General features: G+C 46.7%; 1 protein-coding gene across 1 annotated transcript; it reads left to right on the top strand.

The window, feature by feature from the left end:
* The first annotated feature begins 682 nt into the window (after window positions 1–682).
* LOC310772929 (uncharacterized protein) lies at window positions 683–7,307 on the top strand. The gene is made up of 3 exons (XM_083632876.1): window positions 683–990; window positions 4,373–4,475; window positions 4,811–7,307. The coding sequence occupies exons 1-3, from the start codon at window positions 790–792 to the stop codon at window positions 5,170–5,172; spliced, it is 666 nt and encodes a 221-aa protein (XP_083489002.1). The 5' UTR covers window positions 683–789; the 3' UTR covers window positions 5,173–7,307.
* The last annotated feature ends 4,172 nt before the right edge of the window (window positions 7,308–11,479 follow it).

Here is an 11,479-nt window from a genome sequence, read left to right as displayed (position 1 = left end):
AGCCTTACCCACGCTTTTTAATAGGCGTCCGTTTAGTCAACGAGGCTGTGTACACCGTGCGCCTGATGGGGACGTGAACCCTGCGTGTACCCACGCCTTGCCTGTGCCTTGCCGATTTTATCGAATAGGCGTGAGTTCTATTTTGAAGCCGACAAGGCGCGTGCAGGCAGGCTTTTCTGTCAAGCCATGAAAGAAAAACGCAACAATATCCGTGGGAAATGGCAAATTCAACTGAATTTCAAAATAAAATGGAGTTTCTACAACAGTGTTGAGCAGAGAGAGAGAGCGAGAGAGAGACTGACGGGTGGCTATCACGTGGGGCTTTCTCCCTGTCGGCAAACAAATCTTCAGGAGAGAGAATAGCCACCGAAGAAGCAAGATGGACAATGTTGTTGTGCCAGCACATATTCTTGCAAGATCACCTCTCTAAAATGTCCGACTATAGTCAGACCTGGTTATACATATCCAGCATCAATAGAACATTAAATATATCCGATTTATTTTACCTAGAGGCTACCCATGACAATTCTGGACAACACGTGAAAAAATACAGTCGGGAGAGAGGAGAGGCGCTTGTGACTCGGCTCCAGGTTCGGCGTGCAAAAGGCGTGCGGTGTGATCGCAAAAGCGTGTAACAGGTTCACGCCCAGCTCGGCGTAGGCGTGGGTTGAGGCAAGGCAAGGCGTAGGTTGTCTGTGTGAAAGAAGCGAGTCTGAGCAGTTAAGCCACCCCATAGCAGAGTGTATATGTACTTTGCGGGAGTTATTTATTTAGCTGGCCGCTGTTAGCATGTTTGTCTCCAGCCGGCTGTGGTCGCTGTGCCTGCTGCTGGCCGCCTGGCTGCTGTGTGTGTCGGCGGAGGAGACGCGCTCCACCCAGGAGCTGCGGGCTGCCCTGGCTGCCCTGGCCAGGCAAGGAAGGGCCTACCTGGACAAGCTGGCCGGGGAGCTGGCCGGGGAGCAGGCCGGGGAGCAGACGGTGCTGCAAAAGGTGAGAGGTTGGAATATGAGTTGTAACGTGATTAATCTGTTTTGTTTTTTAAGGAAATGTCACAGTACAGTTACTGCAGCTACAAAGGTGACATACAAGGTACAAGGTACAAGGTCAACTTTATTATCCCACAAGGGGAAACTCAGGTGGTAGTCATACACGTCTGTTGCAGTACATGTCGTGTACACACTGTACACACCATATACACAAGCTGGCCGGGGAGCTGGCCGGGGAGCAGACGGTGCTGCAAAAGGTGAGAGGTTGGAATATGAGTTGTAACGTGATTAATCTGTTTTGTTTTTTAAGGAAATGTCACAGTACAGTTACTGCAGCTACAAAGGTGACATACAAGGTACAAGGTACAAGGTCAACTTTATTATCCCACAAGGGGAAACTCAGGTGGTAGTCATACACGTCTGTTGCAGTACATGTCGTGTACACACTGTACACACCATATACACATACACATAGCCACACACACACACACGCAATATCAAAAATATGAAACTACAACAATGTCCTACATAGGTTTAAAAGTTACAAGTGCAAGTGCAAAGTGCATTCTGGGAGTGCATTGAGCACATTAAAGGTGCAGAGACTTTTCGAAATTACGTTGAGATGTAGAGCAGGTGCGCTTCCTCAGATTGCCTCCTTGGCTGTGGGTGCTCAGCTACTGGAATTAGTATAAAAAAAATCACTACAAGAGTGAAGGCAGCAGCACTCCAAAAATTGAGATGCAAGACTTCAGATTTCCATTTTCTTTTTTTATTGAGGGCTTTCGGCATGTGCCTTCATCAGAGCATGCTCTGATGAAGGCACATGCCGAAACGCGTTAGCCCTCAATAAAAAAAGAAAATGGAAATCTGAAGTCTTGCATCTCAATTTTTGGAGTGCTGCTACCTTCACTCTTGTAGTGATTTTTTTGATACTTTTAGAAATTACACAGCGGCATACAATATCCAGTACAGTATGTGCAGTCTAAACAATATACACAGTTTGATCAATTATTTCTTGTTTAGCGCTCTGATTGCCGTTGGCACAAAAGATTTACTGTACCTGGTTGTTCTGATTTTTCTTTGCAGAATTCTGCCGTTTGACCTGCTGCTCCTGAGGAATTTCAGGTGGAGGGGGTGGGTAGGATCATCTAGGATCTGATCAGCCTTTTTTTTTAATAAGGTCGTCATACAGCTGTGCTGCAGACACCTGATCAACCCCAATGATGCTGCTTGCTGTCTTGATCAAGCGCTGTAATTTGACATGATCTTGGACACGCATGTTACCAAAGGTGCAGATTAGGCCAAAAGACAGAACACTCTGTAACACTGCTTTATAGAACATCTGAAGAATGCGACGGTCTACTCTAAAATGATTCAGTTTCCTAAGAAAAAACTACCTCTGTTGTAATTTCTTGGATTTGTTCCGTGCGCATTCGTTAAACTTCAGGCAGTCATCAATTTCAACACCCAGATATTTATAGGTGGAGACCCGTTCAAGTGACTGGCTATTGATCACGAAGGGCGACATGACAAACATATAAAAAGTAGAGCGCGCACATCCACTCAAATTGCAGGTGCAGGACAAAAACAATGAAACATATAAAAAGAAATAGAGTCCGCACACTGCTTGACTTGCTCCCAGTCGATTTATTTTTGACGTTTCGGTCAACAAGGACCTTCTTCAGATATTTATAACACCTTTTTTTTTTTTTTTTTTTTTTTTTTCTGAAGAAGGTCCTTGTTGACCGAAACGTCAAAAATAAATCGACTGGGAGCAAGTCAAGCAGTGTGCGGACTCTATTTCTTTTTCGACATGACAAACATGACATCATATAAGGTGGTACATGACATCATAAGGTGCTACATGACATCATTGGGGCTTTAGATGTGAGAGAACATTGTGTTTTTTATTGATTTCTCTAAGCATTCAACACTGGACCGTAATGTAATGAAGCAAAGGTTTGTCTGACCCTGCTGTAGTGTGTAGTGTGTTTACTGGTCCATTACCGCCACCTAGTGTACATTAGGGGTAATGTCACTGTCTATTTTGTTCATTTCAGCTGAACCATGCAAGTAGCCCTCTCGAACCATGTGCTTGGGTAACAGTGCTCTCCATTCGACTTGAGCCTAGGACTAGGAGTTCATATGTCTGTGAGTCAAGTTGTAAAATATTATTATAATGAGTGTTTTTATGCCAAAGTTCATCTGTAGAAGGAAACTGTTAGTTAAGTTGTCAAATATTTCATGTTATACTTACCTGAGTTATATGCCTGCTGGATATGTTGGTTGAATGTAGCCTACTCACCTGTGTTGCTTACTGACCTAGATATTTATGTTGGATTAAAATAGCCTGCCCTGAACCTATACTTAGCATGTTACCTGTGGAGAGTTACAATTAATAGGCATTTAATAAGCGATTTATTTCATGTTTACACTTTAAGTTAATGAGTATTTCATTAAGCTACATGAAACTATTTATATTGTCACTGTTGTTTTATACTGTATATGCATATTGCACTGTGTGTGTGCACTGTGCAGTGTAGTGATACAGGCTTTTTGTTGTGTTTTTCAGTTGTACAGAAACAGCCTTCAGTAAAGCCACATGTTTTTCTTGAAGAACACGGTTTATTGGGAGTTTTTCTGTTATATGTAATTTCGGAGTTCGCTATCTGTCAAGCCTTGCCCAGACACACAATCGCGAGGACAGAATACTGCTGTTGGCTGCTTCCGTCATTATTTTACTGACAGGACTCAATGTGTTCAGGCTGATGGTTTTCATTCTGATGTTTTATCTGTCCACAAGGCGGTGCCACAAAGCTCTGTTCTAGGTCCATTGCTGTTCACAATTTATATCAATAACCTTGGCAAAAGTGTTTTACATGCAAACTTCGATTTTTATGCTGATGACACTGTCATTTACTGTTGTGCTACTTCTCTGTCAAAGGCTCTGGATAATATGCAAATGCTTTTAAAGAAGTAGAATCCCAACTTCAGCAATTAAAGCTGGTTTTAAAGCCGGATAAAACAAAAATGATGGTTTTTACCAAATCCAAAGCACAAATGCATAGTTTTAATTCTATACACACTTTGTGGTGTCCAAATCTAATCAGTTTCAACTTTTAAATACCTAGTCCACTACATAGTGGTCGTTTAAATACCTAGTCCACTACATAGTGGTCGTTTAAATACCTAGTCCACTACATAGTGGTAGTTCCTGCTACAGGTGTCTCCAGGACCTTTCATCTGTCACGTGGTTAACCCAAGAAATCCCCCCCTCTTGCTCTCTCCCCCCCCCCCCTCTCTCTCTCCCCCTCCCTCCCTCGCTACCCCCCCCCCCCCCCCCCCTTCTCGCTCTCTCCCCCTCCCTCTCTCTCTCTCTCTCTCAGGCGTTCTCTCAGGTGCTGGCTGTTTTCTCAGGAGGTGTGGCCAGCCGTCTTAACGTCCTCTCTGACTATCTGACACATTTCCTGCAGGCTGCTGGGCTGGACGGTAAGATCACAAACGAAACCCTGTAGAAATTACAAAGAGACACAACTTTAGCATCATCGTCGTGGAGTCTGGAAGCCCCTGAGGCCCCTGAGGCTTTTTCACTCACTGGCCAAGTGGCGGGTAGATGTAAAAAAAAAAAAAAATCCACTCGGCAAGCATATTTTTTACCGGCCAAAATAATAATAATGTGTATTAAAGGGGAATAGCAGAGATAAATGTTCCTCGTTCCCCTCTCTCTCTCTCTCTCTCTCTCTCTCTCTCTCTCTCTCTCTCTCTCTCTCTGTCTCTCTCTCTCTCTCCCTCTCTCTCTCTCTCTCTCTCTCTCTGTTCTCCAGTGTTGCTCCCCATCAGCCATGTGACCCCAGAGGGGGTGATCTTCGTGGCACAGTGGGTCCTGTTTGTTCTGGTTGGCTACTGGCTGATCTCCCTGGCCTTTCAATTGGTCGCCTCCGCTCTGTGGCTGTTGAAACCGGGCATGGCTTTGGCCTGGTTTGGGCTCATCCTGAGCGACCGCAGTGTGGGCCCGGACACCATCGCCGTCCGATTGGCCGCCCTGGTGTGCGTCTACGTCCTATTGGGCGTCGGGCCTTCTAAGGGCGCGACCGCGGCTGATAAAACGGCCCACCTGGAGCAGCAGGTGAAGATCCTGGAGAAGCGAGTGAGTGAGATCGAGAGGTGGAGCATCACGGATGAGTGACAGATGGATGGAGAAGTAGAGACATGTGGGCGGGGCCAGGAGAGGAAAATGAGGGATATTTTTAGGGATGCATGATATTGGATTTTTTCCCCCCCAACTCTTTTGGTGGATTGCTGATCGCAATATATGCACATAGCACGTGGGAGGATCACGCTATTCCCACCGGTTCCCTTCCGCCCCGAACAGGCGCCCCGACCGACCAGAAGAGGCACTAGTGCAGCGACCAGGACACATACCCATACCCCAGCCAATCGTGCCTGCCCGACCAAGCCGGGGATAACACGGGGGGCGTGAACCTGCGACCCTCGTGTTTGTAGGCAGGGAATCTACCGCTACACTACCCGGATGCCCCTTAATTGTTGTTATTGAGTGTATTGCTGCAACACCTGCACTTAAGTCTTGGTGAGTACATCCGCTCGACACCAGAAAGCCCCGGATATCAGCCGGCTGTCCCAGTCTTATTTAGTCTTATTTAGTCGTCACTGTCAGACTGATGCAATGTCGGTCCACAGAGCAAAAAGTAGTTTCATAATAACGGCTCTAAAATAGTTGAATGCCAAATAAAACATCTGTTATGTTTAGGCAACTAAAGCAAATGAAGGTTAGGGTTCAAACAGCTGTGACAGCTGTCCCTCCGTCACTGATCTGATGCGTGACTGGGTTGGTGTCAGCTGACTGGGTTGGTGTCAGCTGACTGGGTTGGTGTCACATCAGCTGTACAGAGGAAGGCTTTTACCCCGTTCAAGACAACTCGAAAAACAGGGGAAAAAACGAGCTCCGACCTGTAAAAAATGAGTCAAAACGGTTGTCGAGGTCGGAATTACAGGTTGTAAATTCAGGTATCATTTCAGAGCTCCAGTTTGTCCAAGTTGACGTCATCAGTGATTGTTGACCTAATTGAAGGTGGAATTATGCAATAATGTCTTTATATTTAGATTTCACTCAGATTATAGCAATTTGTTGAATTCAACAGCTATTTTACCAATGAAATTAGTTAGCCGTGTATATTTTTGTAACTCGGTTAAAAACAGCGTGAATGTAACCATGCCGGAGGCCAGAAAATCAGAGTTGAAAGTTCCCAGTTCTCTTCAATGCATTCTTTGATTCCAAAAATGTTTTTGATCCATATTGAGAGAGAGAGAAAAGCAAGAAGCTTACTTGAATTCCACCACTTCAGAAAGGTACTGCCCATTCAGTCTTCATACTTTTTGAAGGCAAACATCTTGAAATCGCTTGAATGTTTTTATACATTAAATATTATGTCAGTAGATATTTTATTACAGGAGGTGTGCTTTTTCTCAAGGAGGTCTGATTTTGAACTTACACCTTTTACCTTGATTTAAATCCATTTGATTTTTAGAGCAATTACCGTAAATTTCGGACTATAAGCCACGGCTTTTCCCCCGTTTTTTGGCCCTGCGGCTTATATAACGGTGCGGCTTATCTATGGATTGTTTTTGGGGGAAAAAAAAAAAATCTATTTTTTAGCACTCTTTCTAACTATAAATCCACTTCTGTTTTAATTTCCTCTCTTGCCCTCTTTTCACCACACCGCGGACACTGTGTGCACTGTAAAAAAAAACACAGGTGGTGTTGTGTTATGTTGTTTTGTTGAAATGTTAATAAATGGGAGCTTCCTCAAACAGCCATCTCTTTCCCGACAATCCCCTCTGTGCATGAACCCTTACATATGGTAATTAAACATTAAAACACAATTAAAAAAAAAAAAACATTAAAACACCTGCGGCTTATAGTCCGGTGCGGCTTATATATGTAACAAACAGGCAATTTTGCTGCTGCGGCTTATACTCCGGTGCGGCTTATAGTGCGGAAATTACGGTATTGTCAGCTGCAGTTTCTTATCAAGTTGCTTGGATGGTACTAAATTCAGTGTTATAAATATTATCTGCATCAGAAGTCCTTCTGGGATGCCTCTGTCCTCTGCTGATCAGTCTAGTCCTCTGTCCTCTGCTGTGCCTTGGATGAATCAAATGTGCCACAGCACCATGAAGGTTGAGCAATATTGATTTCCAGATGTAGGTGAATAAATAATACAGATGAAGATGTTTTGTTTGACAATCATTTTATAAATGTTTTATAAGCATGCAAACAAGGCCAAAAATGTATCGATTATATTCCTTGATTCCTTTGATATAATAAAACCATGTGAACTTGTACTTGAGTACTTTCCTTCTCTGCTCAACACATTGTTTTAGGGGGCATTTAACAGTTTTGGGGGGTATTTAACAGAAACCCTTAGGGACTGTTGGTTATTTAGAAGGAGGGGGGGGGGTCACTGGAGGGATTTGGGGCGCTCTGAATTAAAAAGCTGTGACCCTTCTCTGACCAAAATATATTTTTCCTTGAACCTCCACAAGTGATTGGAAGAACATGATTGGCTCCCTGACAAAATGTTATATATGACGGAAGCGGAAGTCTTGACGCCTGCTCTACTCAGAAAACCCTGAAATATATATTTCACATCCCACCCAAATCAGCCACTTTGTGTCTATGATGTGGGAACACAGCACTTTGTGTCTATGATGTGGGAACAGCAATGACATTTTAAATGCGGCCTACTTGTATTATAGACTCAAATATGTGTTTGTGTAACGGCGTTGTTTTTGATGGTAATTGCAGCAACCCATGTTAAGGGTTTGCCCAGGGGTGGATGTTAAGGGCCCCATGTTAAGGGTTTACCCAGGGGTGGATGTTAAGGGCCCCATGTTAAGGGTTTACCCAGGGGTGGATGTTAAGGGCCCCATGTTAAGGGTTTGCCCAGGGGTGGATGTTAAGGGCATTTAAACAGCTGTTATGAAATGTGACACAGGACCAAGGGAAGAAAGCTCCACACCACACTGGCTTTCTGCAGGCTTTTGTTTTCCCCTCGAATTCAGGTGTGTGTGTGTGTGACACAAACCCCGCCCATGTAAGGTGGGAAGTGGAGAGCACCTGTCCTGCCCAGCTCAGCTACCAGCTATTTACTCATTAGTAATGGAATGATTTGATTGGTTTGGTGCTTGGTGGTGTCCCTGAGGACACTCGTGTCCCCTATGAAAGCAGGCAGTTCAGAATGGCTGGGAGAGCCTTCATCCTCCTCGTGTGGAGAGGTGTGGACTGATGCTGTGGAGCTGGTCCTCATGTGGAGAGGTGTGGACTGATGCTGTGGAGATGGTCCTCATGTGGAGAGGTGTGGACTGATGCTGTGGAGCAGGTCCTCATGTGGAGAGGTGTGGACTGATGCTGTGGAGCAGGTCCTCATGTGGAGAGGTGAATACACCAGTCATATCAGGTTAAAGAGAGGCTTTGCCGATTTTCAACCCGCTTTATATCATTGCAGGAATTATGCAGATGGGCAGCCTTTACCTTGTCTTCATGACTTCCTGCGCCGAGAGCTCTGCAGTTTATTCCAGGCACTTCTGTATCAGAATGACGCGTTCTGGATGCAGAAGGAACAGATGTTGCTCAAGGCGGCTTCATGGGCGGCTGCTAAAATGGCAGGGAAATGGCGGGAAAATGGCATGAGAGCCTAACGAGCCTTAATGACTTGCAGCTGGTGGGGGCGGAGTTTATGCAGGCAGACAAATGGAGTATATTTCTCCATGTGGAAAAGAAGAAGCAGTGTCCATTTGCTTATATTACCGAGATTATAATGATAAAAAGTGGGTTGAAAATCACCCACGCCTCCCTTTAAATCACAAAAGTGGGGCTGCTACAGCGTCCCATCGCTACTATTTGTACATTCATCGTATTTTATCCAATTGAATTTTGGACTGTTTGGACACTTCTCTGCTCACAGGAATGTGACAAATTGAAATTTAACTTCAAAATCCGAACTGTCTCCTAACCAGCAGCAGAGAAAGCTGGACTCACCAACATTTAGATATTTTCCTCTGGTCTCATTGGTTTCCTTTAAGGATCACAGACCGGCCGGTTGGTACATGAGTGAGCTGTATGATGTTTACTGACTTCACACTACAGGATTTCTGGGTATTGAAGTTCAAACAGTTCCCTCTCATGATACCATTGATAATTTAATAATACAGGTTCCTGAAATTGAGAGCTGACAGACAGACAGAGATAACAAGAGACACTGAGATGTATTCAGTCTCCTGAGTCCTGACATGTCTGTTACATGTGATGTGAACCTTAGTTTACAGTTCAGACGTTTACATGATTTAATAGAGGACCACAGGCATGAGTCCAGTTAGGACTTCCAGCTCTTACGTGTCAAAGTCAATGGGATTTTTGTATAGGGATGTTGGTTAAATGCGTGAAATAACGTCTGTGGTTAAGAATGCATCGGCTCTAAAATAAACTTAGGCCTATAGATGGCGTCAGGCAACATAATGGTAACATCCGCCACACAAATACAAATAATTTTGTGGTTTCATCAAATATAGGCAGCCTACAACTACAAACTCTATCTCAGCACTCCTCTACAATCTAGGCTGTCTGAGAGTAGAGTATGTTTGGTCCTGATCCATGGTGGCTGGACTGAGGCTCTGGTAGGTGGAGTCTGGCTGCAGAGTAGAGTATGTTTGGTCCTGATCCATGATGGCTGGACTGAGGCTCTGGTAGGTGGAGTCTGGCTGCAGAGTAGAGTATTGTAGCGCGGGGAAAGGTGGAGTATTATGGGATAGCTAGTAGGGTGTATGTCTAACTGTGTCTGTTATGTTGTTCTGTGCATGTGGGGTTTGGGGTTTTGGAGTGGCAAGTGAAGGGAGCATAGGGCCAGTGGGTGGAGACTAGGGGAGGAAGGGGAGAGCTGTGTGAAGCTGGAAGAGAGCAGACGTGCTGGGGAGAGCTAGGCTAGGTAGGAGAAGCTAGCGAGGTGTTGGCGTGCCTGCCTTCATGTGTGTCTGTTCGCTCGCTAATAAAGAGTTTGATAAGCCAAAGGATCTGCCTCGGTGTGCGCCTCATTCCGCCACATTGGTGTCAGAAGTGGGATCGTTTTGGCTTAAAAATCAGGCTCGACTTAGCGTTAGCAGTTAGCCGTTTCTAGCTAGCTGCCACGGACAACCACAAAGGAATGGCACGCGACGGAGCACGCCGGGAGTTGACGATAACTCCGGAGCACAGCTGGTGGTCTGCCAACTTGGGGAAGATGGAAGCCCGTTTGTTGAAGGGGGTCAGACAGCTGTTGGAGGCTACGCCTGCCTGGGCAGAGAAGTTGATGCAGCTAATAAAAGAGGCCACTCTGCACAGTGAGCAGCGGCCGGAGCCAGCGCGGACAGCTTGTTGGACTTGTGGGAGAGTGGGTCACTTAGCGAGAGGGTGCCACTACGGTTCCAGGAGAGGGACCAGACCCAGGGAGCAGAGGCTTTGGGCGCGTCCAGGTGTCTGCTGGACGTGTGGGACATGTGGACACTTGGCCAGAGTGTGCCCCGACGCGTCCCAAGATCAAAGGACAGTGCGAACGGAGGGAGGTCCACCTGGAGGAAGGGTGAGGCTCTGTTGGACGTGCCGGTCGCCGGAGCACTTGGCCAGAGAGTGCACTGAGACTGTGGAGGCCGGAGGTGAGACACAGGCTGGAGAGAGTGTGAGCAGCCGGGGAGAAGAGAACGTTGTGACGGATAGGAGAACGGTGCTGCAGGGGAACAACCAGAGGGAAGAGCCGGTTCTTCAGGTCGGGACGATTGTGTTTCCTGAGGTACCAGCGGTGCAAATGTCGGAAGAGCCGGCCCAGTCAAACTGCTCCACACCCCCCGCTGGTGCTGTGCGGAGGTCCGGGGTGGAGAGTGAGATGCCGTCCATTTGTGTTCCCACCGCTGACCTGAGCTCGCCGCCCCCTGGTGGAGGGTGGAAGGACAAGCGTCTACAGGTGGAGGATGAGAATGTGACTATGGGGGATGTCGATGTGGAGGAGTGGATACGCAGACAGGCGGAGGACACTAGCGTTGGACCGGTGCGCAAGTGGGTGGCGTTCGGACGCCGGCCTTCCGTGGAGGAGGTTGGCATGTGTTCAAGTACCACGAAGGGACTGTGGGAGTTGTTTCCGGACCTGAGGGTGTGGGGGTCGGGGATTCTGGGGTTGGAAGGGCGCGGGAATGGAGGCAGCGTCGTGGTTGTGCCCAGCTGCCTGCGGGGGTTGGCGCTACGGGGGGCGCACAGGGGCCACAGCGGTCAGGGGCATCGCGGGCCTGAAGAGACACTCAGCCGCCTTTGTCGACATTTCTACTGGGTGCAGATGGAGGAAGAGGTAGAGGACTACTGCCTTTGCTGTGTTGAGTGCGGTGCGGGGAGGGGGAACAAAACTGTTGAGTGGGGAAGGGTAGGACCACCTGTGCCATGGTAACATCAGAAA

Source organism: Poromitra crassiceps, assembly GCF_964638095.1.
Source record: "Poromitra crassiceps genome assembly, chromosome: 3".
In the NCBI taxonomy this organism is placed as follows: domain Eukaryota; kingdom Metazoa; phylum Chordata; class Actinopteri; order Beryciformes; family Melamphaidae; genus Poromitra; species Poromitra crassiceps.
This window is presented reverse-complemented; position numbering and strand designations above follow the sequence as displayed.